The 22,304-nt window shown below is 42.5% G+C and overlaps 1 protein-coding gene across 3 annotated transcripts; it reads right to left on the reverse strand.

Moving 5' to 3' along the window:
* Window positions 1-1,363: 1,363 nt before the first annotated feature.
* mdm1 (Mdm1 nuclear protein) lies at window positions 1,364-17,885 on the reverse strand. 3 transcript variants are annotated; one of them, XM_040035875.1, is made up of 16 exons: window positions 17,428-17,885; window positions 16,858-16,957; window positions 16,631-16,763; window positions 16,103-16,243; window positions 15,863-15,957; window positions 15,643-15,783; window positions 13,610-13,771; window positions 12,524-12,627; window positions 12,364-12,451; window positions 5,846-6,072; window positions 5,591-5,770; window positions 4,872-4,954; window positions 3,944-4,005; window positions 3,620-3,866; window positions 1,696-1,758; window positions 1,364-1,606 (listed from the first exon to the last, which is right to left on the reverse strand). In XM_040035875.1, exons 3-16 carry the CDS (start codon window positions 16,674-16,676, stop codon window positions 1,497-1,499), a joined length of 1,749 nt encoding a protein of 582 aa, XP_039891809.1. In that variant the 5' UTR covers window positions 16,677-16,763; window positions 16,858-16,957; window positions 17,428-17,885; the 3' UTR covers window positions 1,364-1,496. The 3 variants fall into 3 exon arrangements, with proteins under 3 accessions (XP_039891809.1, XP_039891810.1, XP_039891811.1); XM_040035876.1 differs by having other exon boundaries at window positions 12,364-12,406; window positions 17,428-17,882; XM_040035877.1 differs by lacking the exons at window positions 16,858-16,957; window positions 17,428-17,885 and having other exon boundaries at window positions 16,530-16,749.
* Window positions 17,886-22,304: the final 4,419 nt, after the last annotated feature.

Consider the following 22,304-nt stretch of genomic DNA (forward strand, 5'->3'; position numbering starts at 1 on the left):
GAACTTCACAAATTAGAGGTTAAGCAACCAAAAGCCATGAGAGACGGCATGCTCCTACGGTAATGATTTGTCAGTGACAAGGGAGCCCTGCAGGGTGATCTTCGCCAACGGATGTGGTCTTCTGCTGCTGCTTCTCTAATGACCTCTGACATCAGCAAGGCATTTTCTCCCAGGGAACTGCTGCTGATATTTTTCCCTTTTTCAGGCCTTACTCTGTAAGCACTACAGATGGTCATGTAGGAAAATCCCAGCAGATCACTGAGACCTGTGCGTATGACACCACCAACCAAGCCACTTTCTTCCTCATGCCAATGCTCAGTTTGAACTCATCTCTACATGCCTAAATGAGACAATTAAGCTTTTTTAGGTTCACCTAATAAAGTGGCTGGAAAATATATATTGTGTTTTTGTTTTTTTATTGGATCACTTTTTATTTAAATCTTACCCAGTGACCCAATGAGTAAAAAGGGAAAAATGCTCTAATCTGATCTAGAGGAAAAATTACCCACCATCCAGGTTATTTTTCCTCTGTGCAGGACTTTCACAAAGTATGATGACATCGCAGGAGAGCTAACACCCACACGCTCCTTCAGCTTTACATTGTTTGCTCTGTGCTGTACATTGTTATGAGGGGAATTCAGTAGCTGCTATTCGCTTGTTTGATGTTTTGGTATATCCATTGTGTTTGTACAAAGCAAGCTGCTCGGTATTGTATCCTCTCTGACTGAAGGAAGTGATTTAAATATTTGCTTTTCCTCCCAGGGTGACATCACCTCAATGCTTACAGAGGAACAGACCATTAAAGAAGAGACACTAGGTGTGGGGGAAAAAAAGGTTTTCAGGAATTTTTCTGTTCTTTCCTGGTTTAATGAAAGTGACTAATATAAAAATCAGACATTTGACCTGTAGGAAACAAAGCAACATGATTGATTCATAGGAACCTTTTTCATGCCAACCTCAAAAGAAACTTCATGTTTTTAGCTTTATTATTAGTAACAAAACATGAAACAAAAAAATAAAATTCTCTGTGTTATTGTAGGTTTTTACCTTAAAATAAAAAGCACAACTTTTGTTTGTGATTTGGCGCTATGTAAATAAAATTGAACTTAATTATATTGAATCTATGTACAGTTGTGTTCATAAGGAACTAAAATAAGCTGTCGCTGTGTGTCCCTTCAAAGTGTGTCACTGTCACGACTTTGGTGGAAACTTTTGTCCGACTGACCGGTCTGACCTCATTCCCTCAAAACCTGAGGAAGAATTCATGCCTGTTTCACACCAACACGTCTACATTTTTTCAAAGATTTTAAAGTCCTGGAGTTTTAAGGAAAGTCGAGTAAAAGGAAACAAAATTGAGTCAGTGTATTATCATTTTCATTTGTATTTCTCTCAAAGGTCAAAGGATTACAGTAAAATCAGTAAAACACACGATTATCTCTCTTATTTAAATTAATCTATAAAAACCTCATCCTGACTACATTAAAAAACACGCTGGGTCATCTCTTCCCCCAGAAGTCCTCCCGTCTCTTCTGAGCGCGCTCCAGAACGGCGGACGCCATGGAGCAGGAGGCTCCAGAGCGCCATGACAGCACAGAGACCCTGTCGTCTGGGTAACAGATGCAAAAAGAAAAAAAAAAAGTCAAATAATTGTCATTTTAATTAGAAGGAGTTTATCTTAAAAGACATTTGGTTCACCTTCGTCTGAGCCACAGCCTCCGCCCGGACACGGACGCTCCCTGAACCTCAACCCCAGCTCACCTAAGAACATGCACAACAACCAGATTCATTGATCAGTCGCTGGCAAAGACGTGCAGACATACACACACACACACACACACACACACACACACACACACACACACACACACACACACACACATATACACACACACATATACACACACACAATCACACACGCACAGATTGCCTCCTGTAGTACACTATCTTTCCCTGTGTTCAGGTCTCAATATGAAATCCGAGCTGTTGAGAAAAATGAAATCTGAAAAGAAAATGAGAAGGAAGTGAGGAGCCGAGGGGAAGGTCAGGCCATCCGTCTGTCTGCAGCAGGAGGAGCTGCTTGTATAATCAGGACTGAGGAGTAATTCATAAAAGTGCTCCAGTGTTACACCTGCAGCTGTGCAGAGGAGTATGTCTCTGCCACGCTCTCCACATTAAATGTAACACTTTTCATGTTTACTCAAAAACTGCCAAAGCATGTAGTTCCTCCAGCTCCTCTTGAGGCTCCAGCAGTCAGTCAGTCAACACAGGCTCACATGATAAAAATCTGTTTACAGCAGAAATAAACATGTTCACAGCCTGATACAAACACTGTTTTATCTCTGTAACTATTGTCTTCTTTCATAACAGATCTACAGGAGCTGAACCTTTATTTAGCTTAGCCCGGTTGAATTGAAGGCCTACAGTCTGTATTATTATATTTTTTAAATTATATTATTATTATTATTATTATTATTAGTATTATTAGTAGTAGTAGTAGTAGTAGTAGTAGTAGTATTATATTGGCCTCTTTGACTGGCATGTATTTTATTGATTGAAAGGTGCTAGCTGTCTGCTAGACTTCACCTCATCTAACTGGAGTCACTGAACTCTACCTCTAGACCATGTTTGTGCTGTTGATGTTTTTTGTATTATTTTTAATACAATTATCTGACCAATAATATGACTGCTGTATTGTAACTGTGCCAAAAGATCGTCCAAGAACTCGGAGCTCCAGTTTTGATGAGTAAGTCTATGCTAACTAGCCAGCATTAATTAATAGCTTAGCACTCCAACCTGTTGCTCAAACACAGTCACTTGCAGCTACAGAGAACAACAACGTGGTAGCCAGAATGCTACATTTAAATCTCCAAAGTGGAGACTCCATCTTTAATTTACAGTCTCTAATGATTAACCTTATGTGTAATTTCATGAAGGAAGACCTGTAATCCCTCACCTCCCTGCTCACTTGGCTATTCAGCTGCTAGTCTATTCTTCTTTTTCCCATACTGCCAAACTTAATGGTGACATCATTGGTCTAGTCTAATCATTGTCTCCCTCACATTCTGTGAGCCAATGAGCCTTCATGCTTTCAATCTCAGCACTCTTCTATCAGTCTGCCTGTCAGACTGAGACCTCCCTCCCCATCTCTTCTTCACCCTGGTCTAACCACTGGAGAGTTTATTACTAAATTCTGTTGTGCAATAAATCAAGTTGAACTCTTCCAAATGATCACTTCTCACTGAACTATGAACAGTTTATGAATCGTATGTATGAAGGTCTGAGGTCTCATCCGCTTGCTGAGGGGATAAGAACATGGCAAGAGGTCTGAAGAAGACGATGATCTCTAATCCTAACACGGTTTTGGAGGCCACTTCCAACCCTTTAACACAACTTGATCCTGATAGGCTGCAGGAATACTAATAGACTGAGTGACCAATCAAAACTTAGAGGCAGTTTATATAAAATGACACCTGCTTATTTCGAGCAATCCTGCCTGCTGATGAGCTTGTACTTTAAATCTGTTCTAACTGCTCAGTAACAGAACTGGTGGCTTTCTCCAGGTCTTTCCACACCACTGCACAGCCCAATCAAGTGCCTTAATTCCAGTTCTGATGCTCACCGTTGTGCTGAAAGTCCGGGTGTCTCAGGGTGCCCTGGAAACCATGCAGCGGGGCCGGGACAAGAGGCAGTGGCGCTGCAGCAGGTGAAAGTGTTTGCTTCATCCTGGTTGGTTTAAACGAAGGGCTGGAGGCTGATTTGTGGTCATGGGCTGGGCTATAGGAGACAGCGATATTGTCTGACCACGCTTCCTTACGTTTGGCTGGTGTTTCTGACCCTGCTGCCATGGAAACAGCCGACCCACATCTCTGAACACAGAAAGAATCACATCAGTGTCACAAGCCGATATCATTTAAGTTCAGATGATCTATACTTTCATCACTACCTGATGTTTGAGTGGAGAAGAGCCATCAGTGCTCCTCAGTTTCCCAACCAATATAGCGCCTCCTGCAGGACAATCACAGGCATTAATGTATTTATGTGCTGGCAGTAACATCTGCTCATTTATACCAATTTATTTTTGACTCTACCAGCGTGGCTTTGCATGATTCACAGATCACAATAATCCTTCTTTATCTTACACAGGGCCTTAGTGCGGACCCTCAGTTCATTCTCTGTCTGACAAATTCTGTTTTAGCTCCTCTCCCTTTAACACACTCTTCTGATTGGTAAGCCCTTCGTATATAGGCTCTTTGACATCACACAGCCCTAAAAGCAAAAAAAAAAAAACTGTGATAAACTGAGCTTCTGGCTCACACTGACTACTTGACTTCATTACCTGAAACATTGGTCATGTTTAATAATAAAATCCATCAGTAGAACAAAAGATAAATGTCAAAGTAAGTAATGGGAATATGCATAAGTCTTTGGGATAAATGAATGAGAATTACAGCTGACAGATATCCGAGTTTTTTTTACATGTTGGTCTTTCCTCGTGGATTCCGATGAACTTCAATCCATTCAGAATGTGTAATTTCAGTTTAGTTAATATTCTTCTCCCAGGTCTTGGCAATCGGGAGACAAAACATGACCACTCTGCTTTTCTACAACTGGTAGGGTTGGTGTTGGATTCCTGACGACTTGGACCTCAAACACTTAAAAAGCAAATAAAAAGCTCAGATGGGAGCCAGTGGGTTTAAGATCTGGTAAAAAACCTTTTTAACCTGCATGCAGTTGATGCCGGATTAAATGTGATTAGGTCACAGAACTCGAACTCGACTCGAACCAGCTTATTGTTACAGGTTACACTGCATCTATTTACTTATTAAATATGAAATTTATCTATCTAATGTGAAGGAAAGATGTCTGCATACCAGCAGCAGGGGTGGTCAGGTCGTGATGAGTCCTCTGAACCGGCTTCATTTTTATCTCGGGAGTTGGCAGCCTTCCTTCCTCTCTACGCACGCACACACACACACACACACACACACACACACACGCACGCACACACACACAGTTCCTGAGAATGAGCGAGGCTGCTTTGATCTGAGTGTCAAACTTTTGAGTCACTGTTTTCTTCAGCAGAAATGGAGCTGAATCGAGGCCCTTCTGTCTCCTCTCAGACGTCACGTCGGTTTCATGTGAGCTAACCAGCTAATGCTAGCAGACGACTGAACCTTTAAACCAGCTGCAGCAGACCTCATCTAACCTGTGGGTCTGTCCTGGTCTTTATGATTGATGATGTCATTCCTTGGTGCTGCATTTGATTGGCTGTAGTGTGTTCTCATCTACAGAGAGGTGACAGATTGAAGGGAAAAAAACCAGACGAGTATCCAGGATCTCTGACAGTTTGTCCTGGTTTTTCCTTTCATTTGTCACCAGCCTCATCAGGCTTATTTCCTTTATTTTTCTGGATAACTCAAACTTCAATCTGACCTTTTAAAATAATTTCTTCTTCTATTTTTTTCTCATTTTTTCTCAATAAACTCCTGAGATTATCTGTCAAATCCAGTAGAGACAGTCCCTCCATTACTCCACTATCCTTTCACAGAGAACAGTGAGAGAAAAGAGAGATTGTAAAGAGGAAACTCACTCATCTGTAGTTTCTTCTTCTTCCTGTTTTTCCTCTTCTTCTTCATCTTCTTTTTCTTCTTCCCCCCAGGCTGTACGGCGTTCAGCAGGAGGTCCCGGTACGGCTTGTTTTTTTATTCGTGTGTCCTTGCTCATTTGCTGTGTTTCTGAGCCTGCGATGGAGGATCTCTTACTGGAGTGACTGAACAGACGACAGAAATCAGCACAGAGCAGCGTTCAGTTCTTTCTTTTACTTCTAACCAGTTGCATCTCTCACCTAGCCAGGTCCAGGGGCTCCACACAGGAAGTGCTGTAGCTGTTGCGGTCAGGTGAGGAGTCGGGGGGAAAGCGAGGGGAGGCGGGGTCATTAGCTGAGACCGTGGTGTCCGTCGGCTCCCACAGAGCATTGTGTTCGGATACCAGCTGGCTCAGATGGTCTCTGGAAAAGTTGGTCCCCCAGGCGCGATGACGATACAACAACGCCTTCTGCCTCAACTCCTTCACCTGGAAACAAATAAATGGATCATCCCACCTTCTAAGGAGGAAGTCTTTATTTCCAGACATTTTTTGCTGGCTGTAATAAGCAGCTCATGGAGGTTAAGACTGTAACTGAATTACCGTAAGAACTTAGTTGGATAGCTGTTTTAAAGCATTATCTAAATGAACTTCAGATAACTGGCCACAGACGCCAGTCGGTCAGAAACTGTATGAGTATCAGAACTGTAAACACTGTGTGCGCGGTGAGTCTGACACCAGCATTATGAAGTTTGCGGATGACAATACAGTCATTGTGCAGAGATGAGGCAAGACTGGAGGCCAGGTGGAAAATAACCTTTCCCTAAGTGCAGATAAGATCAAGGCATGTACATGTGTGATCTCACCTGGTCTTGCAGCATCCAGCAGCTTCTAAAGAAATCATAGCACAGACTTAACTTTGCTGAAGAAATTTGGAATATCGGCCAAAGTCCTTAGCAACGTTTACAGATGTGCAGTCGCTACCTCAGTCACAGTGCAGCTTCAGAACAGGAAGACTTATCTCCTGCAGCTTAGTACATCTCAGGAGCAGCCTTGATGTCACTACAGGACATTTACACCTACAGGATTGTACAGAGTGTCCATAACATCGCCTACCCAAACTTCTGCCCTTCAGTATATGCTACAGTGGTCTGAAATCAAGGGCGGACTCCTGAATAAGACAATCAGTACTGCCCCTCTCCTACCCTATCACTGCTGTAACTATTATTATCTGCTATTGCACTTTCTCATTTGTACCGTGTAAACTGCTGTGTTTATTTCCTCTGTGCTTATGACAATAAAACCTCTACTTCAATCTAGAAGTTTTCAGTAGAAAAATTTACATTATCTAATACTGAAAGCAGAAGATCAGGTGAGGAGCGAGACCAGGAAAATGGTTGTGATTGTTTCACTGGGATTCATCCTCCAGGTTGAGGCTGTCGGTGTGGAACTCTTCTGTAACGTCCTGAGAGGTCAGACACTCAGAGGAAACGACCAAACTGTGGTGCACTTTTCTTCCCGTGACTTCATCCACTTTCAAAAATCAAAATAAAGATGATATAATCCAGACATGAATGGTAAATGGGCTGGTACTTACATAGTCCACCAGTGTGTGAATGTGAGAGTGAATGAATAGTGGAATTGTAAAGCGTTTTAAGGGTCTCGAAAAGCGCTATATAAATGCAATCCATTATTAATATTATTATTATAGTGCCTTTCAACTCAATGCTCCGTACTCAAAGCACTTTCTACCACAGATTATTTTTAGAGCCTAACTCCTGCGATAAACGAGGGACCACTGTATTAATATAGAGATCCTCCAGCTTTAAACTGTATTACCCTTCCAGGACCTGAAGCTCAGGAAAGCACTCCACCAACAGCCAAATCCATCTGTTCTCTGATTGGATTGTTAAGTTTGTGATTGACATGACATTGACCAATCAGCTGAAAGGAAGAAAAATTGGGTCAAAATTTGTACTTGCAAGTTGAAAGTCACACACAGCCAGGGAACTTGAGCGCAGAGTTTTACACATAGTATTTTGCTTTGTATCTGTAAGCAGACCTTAACAAAAAAAAAAAAATTGCAACTTGTGTAAATATTTTTTACAAACAAGTACAAAATATTTATGACCACAATTTGAGCCCATATTTCTATGCCACTGAAAAGTAAAAAACACCAGAGTGGAGTGGTTTCAACTTAACTTCCACACACATAGGTCACCGCCAACCTATCTAGGGTTAGGGTTCACTTCCAGCCATTTCTGCAAGGCTTTGAACACGCATATGGAAACGCTTTAAGCAGAAAATGTTAAAGTTGAAATAAATGTTAATATCTAGTTTTTAAAAATGTGCTAATTTAGCATGCAGCTAAAACAAAACTTAACTGTAACACTTGACAGGTTCCTGGTGACCTCGAGGATGTTAACTGGGTAAGAGAGGAAAACGTAATTAAGACCATGGTTTTCTCTCTCGAAAGACAGACGTAAACTTCAAATTTTAGGGATAAAACAGTCAAATAATATATAAAGTAATTTTCACAATGATAAAAATGTCAAACCTTTACTTGTAACAGCTTCTAAAGTGTCAAAGATTTTCTCTGTTTTACCATCATGAGTTGAATATTTCAGGTTACTGATCTGACTTTTTTATGGGCCAATTAAGATTAATTTGATGAACTTTTAACATTGCTGCCATTGTGCATTGTCTTCTTTACTCTGAAGTTTGCATAGGAATGCTATGAAACCCCCTTATGGTCACAGAGGGGGATTTCTTTTTTCTGGATAATTTCTCTGTTTACTTGAAGTAAAGTTTCCATTGTCTGTGACCACATAAAAAGGCTGAGATACAGCATTGTGTGTTTAGCAGAAAACTGCAGCTGTTTGTGACCACAGTGTGTAGTTACTGTCTCAGCTGTGACTGTCAGGTAGTCAGGTAGTCTTCACTGACTGTAACGGTGTTTGGTGTTAATATCCTAACTGGAACACATCAGTTAAAGTCTTAGTGGAAGCTTCTGTATCCCTGAACTCCTGTGGTGTAGTGCTGACACACCACAGCTATCAAACAAGAACCACAACTTTAAACAGCACGGACAGATACTTCCGTGACAGCATACAATCGACCACAAATGATCTTTAAGTCTGAGCAGTAACCGTAAGCAGCCAAAGCCTCGGCAGCTTTATCCTGCCTTCTAAAAAAGGTAATAAGCAAGAAATGCATCATGTTACATCATCAGTCCTTTCTATAGCATCTGCACAGTGGGATAAAGGCAGGGATAAAGCAAAAGGTTTTGAAGACGGATGCAAAAATTATGTCAAAAATATTCCCTGTTAGGAAAGAACTTTCTAATTGTCACTCTAAAGGAGCTCCAACAAAAGCAGCAGCTACAACAATATTTCTTAATACACTTTATACATTTACATTAAGACTGGCTGAAGATAGTTTCAGTCCAGCAGTTACTCACCAGACTGCCTTTAGAGCGTCAGGGTTGCCTGAGGCAGCTTCCTAATGATTTAGCACCTCCTGACTTTTCTTGTTGATGTCAAATACACTGTTATCAAGGTGTTTCTACACAGGACGAGGTTAAAGCAACAAGACTGACCAGGAACCACTGGATCCCAAACAAATTCAACAACGTATAGAAATAACCATTAGTTACTTTGGTACCTCTCAAAGAGTCTTGAACTATTATACCTAAAGCTTGACAGTGTTACATTCTGAAGAGTTTTTTTCATGTAAAGGATCCTAAGACCATCCCCCTCTGCTGTCTTTGACTACCAACAACATTAGACCCTCAAAAAATTCTACAGTTTGCAATCTGAGTACAAAGAGGAGCTCAAACTACATAGGGTCATGCCATGCCTGAGTCCCTTTCATTCACTGCTAAACTTTACAGAGGCACATGTTCAGTGTGGTGTCCTCTTTTGTTGGCTCATACTGCATCCACTGATCCTGAGACCCTCCACATCTTTTGAGCCTTTTTAGAGACATGAAATCTGATAAATCTGCACTTCAGCTTCAGCTGATTGTTTCATATGTGCTCTGAGAGGTATAATAAAAACTCAGAAAACTCTGTCAGCAGTCCAAACATTTCCAGATCTGTATGTGCTCCAATGAACCCTTCTGTCCTAAAAGTTATACAAAGATGACAAATCTAAATACTTGCACGTTGACTATATTGTGCAGCCTGACAGATTCGACAGTGAATGCTGCAGTCCAATCATGCCCAAGTTACTTGGAACGCAGCAACATGATGAGGCAACAAGAGCATAATTGGAATAGAGTGGATCAAAAGACAACACAAATTCGTAGAAAGTGTGTTGGTTGGTGCACGTGATTGGCACATTAGCAAATTAATGAGTGAGCAGGAGGAAAGTGCTGAACGACGAGTTTCCTGCAGATTTAGGGGAAATGATTTAAAGGTTTGCGCAACCAAATGTGCATTTGCTCAAAAGTTCTTCCGCCTTTCTCAGATCATGCTGGGATCAAAAGTTAACAATGAAGCTGCTAATAAAGATGCTGATCTGCTCTGATTGTGTAATGTGTCACAGTAGATTCTTGTAAAAAGTCACCCAACCCTGACCCCAGCCCAACCCTGGATAACCCTGACCCTATTCTGAAACCTCAGAATGTTTCCAGTCTGAACCTAACCGAGCAACCCAGCAGCAGTAAGCCTGACGCTGCACCTCTCTCTGACAACTGTCGCCCTGATGAATTCACAGCTTGTGACGCCAGCCGACAACTTCCCTGCACACACTGGAAGTTTTTGAAGGCCACCGCAGGCTTGGAAAGCTTAACCAGATGGTTACACCTCCCACAGATTCACTGATCTTATTTTCACTGAGCAGCTGTTTCTGTGTGAAAGAATCTGCAGCACAGGTAGCTTTAATCTTCTACTGACTTTATGAGACAAAACCCTCAAAAATATACTCCTGAATGCTACTTCACAAAGTTTCCTGTGAAGAATGGAGGTCTGGTTTTAGGAGGGCGGAAATTCACAATCAAACCACATTAAAAGACTTTTGTAAATGCTTGCTGTTTACAGCCAGTTATGCAATACATACGTTAAAGAAAGGGACAGAAATATGTGCCCGACGCTGTAAGATCAGTGTACATTTTGACCTTGAAGCACCTCTGTAGTCGTGCGTGGGTTATTTCCATTTATAAATGGAACTGGTCTGACCCACTTTAGATCAAACTAGGCTGCATGCTGCCGACGAGCAAAGATCAGTCTGATGCCCCTGGAATCAAATATAAAGTCAATTTTGGTTGTTTTGGTCTTTTTAAGTGTCAGACAAACTTCTGACTGACAACTAGTTAGCCAGCAAGTGTGCAGAAAAGATGGTGATGGTGAAAACGTTTTATCACTGGACTCCACACCCATCCTTCAAACAGTTAGGCCTTTGTGCAGCGTGTTTTTGTAGATCCTTGCCTGCAGAAAGGCCTTTCTTCCAGAAACCCACTTGCGCTGTGTAAGCTGAATGCTGATTGGTTGAGGAGTAGGAAAAGCCAAAATAGCTACCGCAAGGTTGAAGAGGAACAGGAGAAGCTCGAATGAAACGTCAAAGATTTAAAAAGATGGCATGAGACGCAGAGACAGCGGTTGCAGTGGACACGTTCAGTTTCACTTCAGATCTTTAAAGAACTTCACTCTTCTCTGTAGCTGATGGACCAACAAAACCCAAAGCTGGAGCGGCCCAAAAGCCAGCTGCACCACAGACTCTGGGCACTGCCTCCATCAGGCAGCAGATGCTCTCTGCGGGGGAAGCAGGAGCTCACTATAAGAGCAGCAAAGCAGCAGCATGGATAGAGCTGCAGGAACAGCTTCAAGAAACATTCAGTTGAAACAGGAGAGTTTAAAGTGTTTCATGTTGCTGTGACAACGCTTTCCATCCATCTGGTAGGAGCATACCTGTGTGTGTGTGTGTGTGTGTGTGTGTGTGTGTGTGTGTGTGTGTGTGTGTGTGTGTGTGTGTGTGTGTGTGTGTATGACTAAGTCTGACATGTTTCCCTGAAATGAAGCTCTGTGGTTTTACTGCTGACACTAGCACTCTGGTTTTCTATCAGCAACATACAAACACACACACACACACGCACACACACAGAAACACAAAACAGGAAAACACACACTCTGTTCAGGCAGCATTGAGGGTGATCAGTGATCAATGCTGATGACTGGGGCTTACAGTTAAACATGGTTAAATACTGTTTGAAACACTGAATGTTAAACACGTTATTTTAAATCCTCCGGTGTGTTTGTCCGCTGCTGGATGGTGGAAAATGTCAAATTCAGAGTGAGGGGAAGCTGTGTAACAGTGCAGAGCAAGCACCCAATCTGACCCTGACTCAGGAAGTCAGTTAACAGGTTGTGTGAAAGATAAGGAGACAGAGATGAATGGGAACGGTTTCAGGCATCTCCAGACACTTTCAGGCCTATCACATGAGCTCTCCTCAGTGCAGAGAACAAGGCACCGTTGGAGGCCCGACAAGCTTTGGTGTTCTCTGTGAAGGAAGGTTGAGCTGCACTGTGAGCAGAGGGCCCACTGTTAGAGGATGGGCACTGTGATTGGGTCATTTTGTAGGATTTATTTCTGTAAATTTGTGGTTTTGTCAGTTTTGGTCCTCCATATAAACCAGGTAAGAAACAAACTTTGAACCTCCCTCTTCTGTGCTCTGCTATGACCTCTGGTCAGTGTCTGATAGCGTCTCCACCTGCATAACTATACATAAATTAATATGTGTGAAACAGGCTGAGCACTGTGAACGGCTTCGCCGGATCCTGACCTGTTGGGCAGCGCTGTCCATGGCTCCGCCTCCCTCTGGGATCCTGCAGAGGGGAGAACGAAAGCTCGACTCATACTCTGTTAACATCCTGCCAGACACAAACAAACGATTTAATGAATTAGTTTATGAGCACAAAAAACACAGCAACACAAACACACACCTGTATCCTCTCCGCACTTGGCGCGGAGGGGGCATATCTCTCTGAAGAGCATCCCGCTGGAGGCGGGGCTTCTTCTGTGACTCTTCCTTCCTCCTCCTGGTGGTCTGTAGGTTGAAACAGAACAGATGTGTGTGTGCAGCTCATCAGCAGCTGTGGCTGTTTGCTTAAAGAGGTGTTACACTTAAACCTACACCATCACTGATTAATGGCTTTAAAGATGAGTAATGGTATGAATGCCTCTGGGAACAAAAGCTTTAAAAAATATGAAAATAGAGTACACAGTCAAAATGCTCTGCTTGGTCCCTTCCTTGACTCAACCTCTGCTTTCTGCTTATTTACAGTGACTTTCTTAGTCTGACATACATCCATTACAAAGTGCCATTATACTCAAATCTTAAAAAAAAAATCACATTTACAGGTCTTTGTGCTTGAGTCACACGCAGAAATCATGAAATTTCACAGAGCCGACCTCACTGAATGCATTCAGGGTTGTTTTAACTGACCTGGAGTCTGCTCTGCATGACCATTCCTGCTCATTTATGGCCCGAGACTTCCTGGAAACTGACACTCACAGGTCTCATTTCTCCCGCTTCTGTTCTGAAAGCAGAGCTTTTAACTGTGACACACTGGTAATGGAATCTTATCTGCCTATCTGACACTCTTCTTCACCTCGCCAGCAACTCTGTCTGTCATACTCCTCACTTCCTCCTCATCTCTTCTCTCTCTCCTAGTCTCCTGCACAAAACCAATAAAATCTAACCCAGTCAGCCCTGGAGGCTGATGCTTGGCGGGACACAAAGAAGAATCGTCTCGCCTGCAGAACAGCAAATGAATGTGGGGCAAAGTCTTCCTACTGCAGAATTACATATAAACTCAAAGATATAAGACAGAAAAAAAAGACATGAACTGGTTTGGTTTCCAAAAACACTCGAGGATCCAAACACACCATTAACCAAAGTATAAAGTGCAGAAATCAGCATCAGGATGCCTCGAGCTGAGCCTCTGTGACCTTCAAAAATGCTATGTGACTTTTCAGGGCAGAGGTCACTACACTAAGTAGGTCTTCACATCTGCACACATCTGTACCTTGTATGTTTGGAAGAGCGGGACTCTCTGACCCTCCAGGTGTTTCCGAAGCCGGGGGCCAGCAGGTGGCGCCAGACCCTGGAAGCTGCACTGATACTCTGTTTTCATGGAGACAGGGTTTATCTTGAAGGGCGGGACAGACCGGCTGCTGGAGTGCAGCACCTGGAGAGCAGAAGTGATAATCGATCAATGAAAAGATCAACTGGATCCACAGCATCCACAGGTGTGATCATCTAGTTTCCACCTTTCATTCTGCGCCCCTGTATCTGTGTTTAAAGCTCGGTGCTGACCCCTGCTGTGCACAGCAGTACACAGCGTGCTATCAAACCACCCAGAAACTCTGAGTAAGCAGTGGCATATTCATCAAAGGGTAAAATCTGTGACAACCACATATGATTACCACAGTAAAAAACTATACAAAACAGTTGATTTACACAGTGTCAGCACTTTGTGGCATTCATCAAATCAAATCAAATCACTTTTATTGTCACATCACATGTGCAGGCACACTGGCACAGCACATGCGAGTGAAATTCTTGTGTGCGAGCCCCACAAGCAACAGAGATGTGCAAACACAACAACACAAACGAGCAAAATACAAGAATGGCCAAACCTGAAACTAATAAATATATGTACAATATATAATAGTGTATGCATTTCTGGATGTGTATACTAAATATTTTCGTGTGTGTGTGTGTGTGTATACACATTTTTACAAATTAAATAGTAAAAAAACAAAACAAAACAATAATAATAATAATAATAATAATAATAATAATAATAAAATATATAAATTATACAGAGTTGAATATGTGCAAAACAAGTGGCATTTATATACAGTGTGGAGTGCATAATGTTGAAGTTCCAGTAGTGAAGCTGAGGTGTCTATGACGTGTTCAGCAGTCTGATGGCCTGATGGAAGAAGCTGTCTCTCAGTCTGCTGGTACGGGACCGGATGCTGCAGAACCTCCTTCCTGATGGAAGCAGTCTGAACAGTTTATGGCTGGGGTGACTGGAGTCCTTGATGATCCTCCCCGCTTTCCTCAGGCAGCGCTTCCTGTAGATGTCTTGGAGGGAGGGAAGCTCACCTCCAATTATCCGTTCAGAGCACCGCACTACTCGCTGGAGAGCTTTGCAGTTGTAGGCGGTGCTGTTGCCATACCAGGTGGTGATGCATCCAGTGAGGATGCTCTCAATGGCACAGTGATAGAAGGTCCTGAGGATGCGGGGGCTCATGCCGAATCTTTTCAGTCTCCTGAGAAAGAAGAGGCGCTGCTGCGCCTTCTTCACTGTTTTGTTTGTGTGTACTGACCACGTAAGATCATGTGCGACTGATCTGAAAATGTTACAGAAATGAATGTTTCCGACTTAATTTCATTTCAGTTCCGGTTGTGAAATAAAAAACTTTACGAATACAAATTCATTTCATTTCTTTGATGTGAATATTTTACTTTTATGAATGCTTCCATTTATTTACAGTCCCATTCATCCATTTATTTAGAAACTGTTTCAAATGACTCACTAAAACTGTACGTTTATCATTAAATGCACCACAATGAAACAAGCATAATTCCTAATATTATCTATTAACTTTTTTACTCTTTTTCTTTAATTTTTCTATTTATTTTATTTCTGTGTTTTATTTACACTTGTACACAGATGATAAACTTTTGCAACTTTTAAAAATAAGATGCTTTCATAAATTTAACGACTAATAAAAACAAGACAAAAAATGCAGCATGTTAGAAACTCTACAAAATGACTCTGATTGGCTGAGACTTTTATGAAACTCACTGTCTTTGAAATTATGATCTCGAGCTAATTTACTGGAAATATATTTACAGTTTTTATTTTTCTTGCACTCGGCAGTTTTTATTGATCGGAGTGTGCTGGACACAAGGCTCCTCAGGGTAACGTCCAGGTCACACCTGAGGAGCACCGCATGTTTGGTTTATGAGCCGTCGGTGGGCCTGCTCTGCAGCAGCACACCTGGATCTGTGGGAGCTCAAACATAGGTGTGCATCTGGTCTCACCTGCTCTGCAGTCAGTATGGGCGAAGCAGCAGTGGCTGTTGGCTTCTTCCATCCAAATTGTCTGTGATACTCTGAGTGCTTCCCTCCTGGCCTTTGACCTCCTGATCTCAGCCCCGCCTTTTGTCTCAGCGCATAATCGATCTACAGGACAAGTACATGACATGCTGTTGGATAGTCTTCAAAGAAACAATCGGGATTTGTCAGTTTTTGCGGACTTCACCTCAGCCCCTGATGGCGCTGGCTGCCCGTTAGCTGCTGCTGTCACAGACTGGCTGGGCTGTGGTTGGCTGTCAGGCTGCAGGGGACGGAGCTTCACTGAGGAGAAAAAGAACATGAAACTGCGTGTTGAACACTCAGAACATTAAAGGTCTGTCGGTCATCTGGAGCTGGTTTAGTTTCTCTTTGCTTTATGATATTTGAATCAGTCATCACGTAGCTGCTGCTTCATGTATTTACTCACCAGGTTTTCCATCAGCTGCCGGTTCCTCAGCAGGTCGTGGTCCGGCTGGAGTTTCCGGCTCTGAAGGGGATCCGGGATTTGCTGTTGGCGGATTGGGCTCTGGGGAGGGCATCCTCCTGTGGGCTGAGTGGCTCCTAAAACCTGTCAGTTTGAGAATCATCAAAATTTCCGGCTCGTTCTTTCACTGATAAGACAAACACGATCAAATGAAACATCCTGGAGAGTCTGACCTTTTAGTTAAAGCTGTTTTAGCAAAATGAACTAAACTTCAGGCTTAATCTGTAGTCAGAGAACAGTGTGAACGACTTCTGCTTTCCTCCTGCTGTTCAATTTGGCCTCTTTGTGGAGGCTGTTAGAAAGAGCAATGAAGGTAAACAGGACTTTGTGACTGAATGCAGTCATCCTTGAACTCCAGTGTGACGCTCACATTAAAGACACTTGTGCCACAGCTGGATGTCAAAGCTGGATCTGCAGCCTCTTCTACTTCATATACACCTTCATTATGCAGCAGCAGCATGGGGTTCCTACCAGCAGAGGGGCGCTGCTCTGTGAGCCAGAGAGTGCTGCTGCTCATCACCTGGAGGATGGAGCAGAGAGGTGGAGGACTGAGCTGGGCCCAGAGGCCTCCTCAGGCGCTGAAGACCCGGCTCCCTGCTGACACCTGACAGACGAACATCTCATGTGTTCAACCACTTCATGTCAGAGCTCAGGTGCAGCTTGTGTTTGTTTTATTGTGGTGGTTTCGTGTTTCTTACCCATCTCATCTGAGCGAAGACCGGCCAACGGCATGCAGCGCTGAGGAGACGCATTTCTGGAGCGGGAAACACCAAAGCTCTTCTGATACTCAGTCTGACTCTACAACAAAGACACAGAGGTGCAAAAGCTCACAGGATGGAAACAGGTACGAAGTATGATTGAAAAAACTGCTGATCAATTAATCATCAATAGATTAATTATTTTTTAATATAAATATTGGAACTTGTTTCTGTGCAGGTAGATTTAAGGACATTACATCCACCGGTTAGTTTCAAAATAAAACTCTGCAATTTATAAAAGTTCAGCGCCAGTTCTTCACGTCTTTATCTGAAAAATCATCTTTCAAAATAAAAGCAGTAATATGGTGCACTCTTAAGCGAAACAGCTTCAGGTCGACGTGTTTTCGGTGTTGCAGTGAGGTGTATGTTGTGTTGAATGATTTGGATGATCTGACTTCATCGGATTAAATCCAGATTAATCCCTCCTCTGCTATCACGTGCAGACTGAGGGTCAGGATAACTCATTGTGCAGCATCTGCTGCTAATGCTAACACCTGTTGCGTTGTTTACCTTGAATCGGACGGTCATGGCGCGCTTGCTGCTCTCCAGACACCGCGAGAAGTCACCCCTCTGTCATCACGCGACAGGTTAACTCGTTAACTAGTCGGTTAATGTGCTATAACTAGCTAACTAGCCTGACCAACATGCTGCTAACGACCGGCTCCGCTTCTCTCTTCGGACTAAATCACGGAAACAAGCTACCCCGGTTGCCATGGCAGCTCAGTGTCGTGCGCAGGCGCGTCCACAGCGGGGCGGCGTAGGACGGTGCGTCACTGGACCGACATATTGCTCCGGGGTAGCTTATGAAGGCAGAGGTCCAAACAGGGTAAAACCACCATTAAAGCACTTGGATGTGTTACAAATGCTACAGCGCTGTCTACGAAACCGGAAGTTTACTTAAATAAAAAATGTTTTAATTTATTATATAATTATGTATAATAATATATTGCCTAATATTAATACAATCCTGCAGCTTGTAAACATCAAATTAAAATAACGTAATTATTTCAACACGTGTACTGACCTGTTGTCAGGTTGTGAGAGCTGCAGATCAATCACGTGGCTCAAAGTCGTCAAAACGGCTAAACAGAAAATTGGACAGCTGCAGCCCAGATGTGAAGGTATAATAAATGGGTAACAGATTCAACAGACAAATATAATGGGGCGACCGTGGCTCAGGGGGTTGGGAAGCGCATCTGTAACCAGAAGGTCGCCGGTTCGATCCCCGGGCTCTCTGTCCTGGTCGTTGTGTCCTTGGGCAAGACACTTTACCCTCCCGCCTACTGGTGTTGGCCCAAGGACACTGTGTGAATGTGAGTGTGATTCAATAGTGGCATTGTAAAGCGCTTTGGGTGCCTTGAAAAGTGCTATATAAATCCAATCCATTATTATTATTATTATAATTCTCATGAATTTCCTGGTTACATTATTTTAATTATTCCGTTTACGTAAACCAAGATTTAAGTCAGTTTAGTCGGATTAAAATGACTATTATTTATTGTGATATTTTAACATATTCATAACAGTGAAATGTCCCACAGGAGGTACTCACCTGTGAAAAATCATACCATGGTGTTTAGTTTTCTCCTACTGGAAAAGTCGAAATGCAGCATAGACATCTGGTATTTTATATAGAAACAGAAACCGACACGTTAAATCCAGCTGAAGCAAGTGATGAAGAGACAAAACCGGCAGTTCCTCCAACGTCCACCAGAGGCTCCCATTTAAAACCATCCACTTTACAGCCTGGTTAAAAAAAACATGCTACCTCTATTAACGTTTTTCCTTTTAACAACAGCTTTGCAGAGAATTATGTTTTACAATGATTTATGTTCACTTCAGGCTCCAAAAGTGAACAAGATGGTAATGTTTAGGTTTCATAATGCAGGAACAGTTGACAGCATTGACATCACTAATGATTCGGGTCATAATCTATTAAAGCATATATTATTTCATTCATTAATCTTCAAACAGAGATTCTGATCTCAGTACCACCAGATCTGATGGTTCCCCACGCTGAAGATGTTACGGATCAGTCGGTCTTCTGTGGGTGATGGTAATGTGGGGTTTACACAAACCACTTGTTCACCACTTTGGTGGTGATGTGATAGAAGTATTAGATCTTATGAATTCTATGACACTAAGCTTCTAGTTCCCACAGCTGCCACCTTCCAATACCCATGTTTCACACTGATGCACACTCCCCAACTTCAGGCCATGACATATATGCTCTTGATGCAGATCCCCCAACATCTGCCTCCACATCCGCACACAATGCGGCTCGGGTGGTAGACCAGTTGGAAGATTGGCGGATGGTTCCTGATGCTGAACTCAAGAGTTTCCCCTGGTGCATCCATCAGAGTGTGAGTGTGTGTGACTGGTTGAATATGTCCAGTAGTAGGAAGTGCTCTCTGAGTATTTAATGTCCATCTTAGTGGCTTCTTGGTTGTCATACCTGGCAGCTTCATCTCATCCTGTTTGTGCAAAGCGAGGTGTAGGCCAAAGTCCAGGTCGCTGAGGCCTTTCTAAACAGCTACAGGGCGACAGGGAAGAGGAGCAGAGATAGGACACAGCCTTGTCTGTGATGCTGAAGAAGTCCCAGTGACCATTTCTTGGTTTTGCAGCTCAATCGTCGACACAGATCTTTGAAGATGGTAACTAGAGCTCGAGTGATTTGCGCCGTTTGATTTCTACGAGTGGCTGAAATTCAGAATGACTCCACATCACAGGTTGCTGTTACAAAATTGCACCACTTTTATTCATTTAAGGCTTTTTAGTTTTTAACTTTACATTTGGCTTCACTGCCCCCCCCCCCCCCCCTGCCTCCCGCTGCCACTGTGGGTTTCCGTACTGGGAAGAAACCAGTTCAGACCATTTCAGCACCAGTGTTTAATCTCCCAGCAGCTTACTGGGTGGTTTTTTTTTTTCCTTTATTTTTTCAAAGCTGATACATCACTGGTTGAACTGGTTTCTTTTACATTTCACTGGTCATCATGCCATACAGAGAAAAAGAAGCAGAATTATATCAGTACTGAGAAAAAAAAAATAAAAATAATTTCTTCGTATTGTGAACTGCTCATTCCAGTTTGCATTCGGCTGTGGCTGCCATGGTCACTTCGACCTCACATCAGATTGAGGACTGGAAAGCAGAGTGAAGTATGTAAATGTGCCTCACATGGTCTGTGACACACTGTAATGCAGCTGTAAGAGTGAACTTTAATGCTTAAACACATGAAATGTAGTCAGATTTTGCTTTTAGTCACATTTACATGTTCATATCTGCTTACAGCTGCCGTACAGCATTACCACTTCTATTAAATGTTTACATGCTGCTCTTAAATGTCAAATACGGGCACTTAAAGTGAAGTGTTACCATCTGCACCTATTTACTGTAGCTGTCAAGACCTCAGTGCGCTTTAAATGAAGTGTGTAAAGACTTTAACACACGTCTGTTTCTGTCCAAACACTCAGTCCTGGCTTCGCATCTTCAAAGCAACAATTGCAGCTACTTTTCAGTCTGCAGCATCGTTTCAGATGTGTGAAAATAAGGCCTAGCTCCCTTTCTCGTGTTTTCACACAGCTGCTTCTGTTGATTCGCACACGATTAAGAGATCTAAAGAACTTTTTTCCAAAACATCAGACTTGTTTCTTCTTCTTCTTAAACCACACTGACGCCTTCAGAAGTCACAGGAAATGACGAATGGCACCACAGCCTCTTGGCGAAGGCCCGAAAGGTCAGAGTGCAGCCACGGCTGGCCAGCGAAATGACTAAAAGTTGTTTCTGAGGATGAAACTCCCGCTTTAAAGCCAGAACCCTTAACAAACTCACTTTGAAGCAGTTCTAAACAGATTAAAGGACATTTCAAGCATTTATCACCTCATTTCCCCTCTTAATGAATTACTCATAACCATAATCAGCTATAATCACATAAATGAATACATAATATGAAGCGTCTCTATTGATACATGAAGAAATACTTTCCAACACTGAGAATACACTGCAATGCTCAATGTATATGTGAATAAACAGTTAAAATAAACATAATCACACCATTATATGTAACTAAATATGCTTGCTAATCATCATTAATCATCAGTCATTAACTGCTAATACACCAGTTATGGATACTGTGTAGGAGAAGTGATAAAATATACTTAAAAATGGCCTCATATTGTTTTAAACTGTCATGAAAGTGGCTTATAAACATTATCAAGAGTACGATGGGGTGTATTTTTTATAATCCGTGTTTGTTTTTGGCTATAAAAGGTGCTCTGCGCTGCCCCTTGTGGCGTACACAGAAACACCTATTATACCTGCAGCTTTCAGAAATAACAGCAGTAGGTGTTTTCTGCTTTAAGACCAACAGAGGCAGTAATGAGCCCCTCCTCTGTTGATATTACAAGAATAAAGCTGGAATCATCATAACGTGCTTGCAAGAAACAGTTGGCGATCAGCCTGCCGCAGCCACAAACGGCCCTCTGGCCCGGAAGCTTCTGCTCGTGTCATGCAAACTGTTGCAGCAGCACCTCCTGGAGGTCAGACCCGGTACTGGCAGAAACATCAACATGCTACATGACTGAAGACACTGGAGGAGACCCAGAATACTGACAGCAGTACCCCGCTGATAGTACAACACTGTGCACAGCAGCACTCACAGAGGTCACGGGTCCAGCAAGCGTTTCCCGTGAGCTGACCACGCCCACAAACACATATTCAAAGGATTTCTGTGGGTTTAACCCCCTCCGGCTGGACTGCAGCCATGCTACTATTAAACTGAAACACTGAGACTTTAAGTTTGTTCTTCAACTGATAAGAAAACACCTCCATCTATCGATGCTAACAATTTAACATTTAAGTATTACTCAGCACGGTGCATGCTAAAGTGTTAGCACGACGTACCAAGAATACAAGAAACTCCGCCTTCTTCTGATTGTATTTGGGAATCCATCCATCAGAAGCTTAAAGGGGACCGATTATGCTGTGTTAGTTTTTTGTTTATTCTTGAAATCTTGACTCTCATAAGCTTTACTTTGTTTCTCATAATTTTGACCTTATTTCCAAAATCTTGACTTTTTTTTTAATTAAAATCTTATTTCAGTTTTATTCTCAAACTCTTGACTTTATTGTTGAAATACCTGCATCATTCTGCAACTTTATTCTGACAATACAAACACATTTTTTTCCTAATATGTTCCTGGTACTCCTTTCTAAACGTTAATGCCAGATATTTATTTTAAACATGGCCATAGTTTTAAATAATGGGATGAAACCGTGTGAAAGTTGTACCTGTACACACAAAGCTCAGGCTTCAGTTTGTTTTTGGTGCTGCCCCTCTGTAGGCTCCCATCAGTGGACCGATAAGAAGAAGGCGGGCTTTCAGGGATGG

Source organism: Simochromis diagramma, unplaced genomic scaffold (assembly GCF_900408965.1).
Source record: "Simochromis diagramma unplaced genomic scaffold, fSimDia1.1 OVJJ01000816.1, whole genome shotgun sequence".
Lineage (NCBI taxonomy): Eukaryota > Metazoa > Chordata > Actinopteri > Cichliformes > Cichlidae > Simochromis > Simochromis diagramma.

Bases quoted from the DNA above. Each gene is read 5' to 3' on its own strand.
- mdm1 (XM_040035875.1), bottom strand. From the start codon at position 16,676: ATGAGCAGCAGCACTCTCTGGCTCACAGAGCAGCGCCCCTCTGCTG. The intron at 6,073-12,363 runs GTCAGGATCCGG...ATTTGTTTCCAG, and splicing joins TGGACAGCGCTGCCCAACAG to GTGAAGGAGTTGAGGCAGAA. The intron at 4,006-4,871 runs GTATGCAGACAT...ATTGTCCTGCAG, and splicing joins CCTGACCACCCCTGCTGCTG to GAGGCGCTATATTGGTTGGG.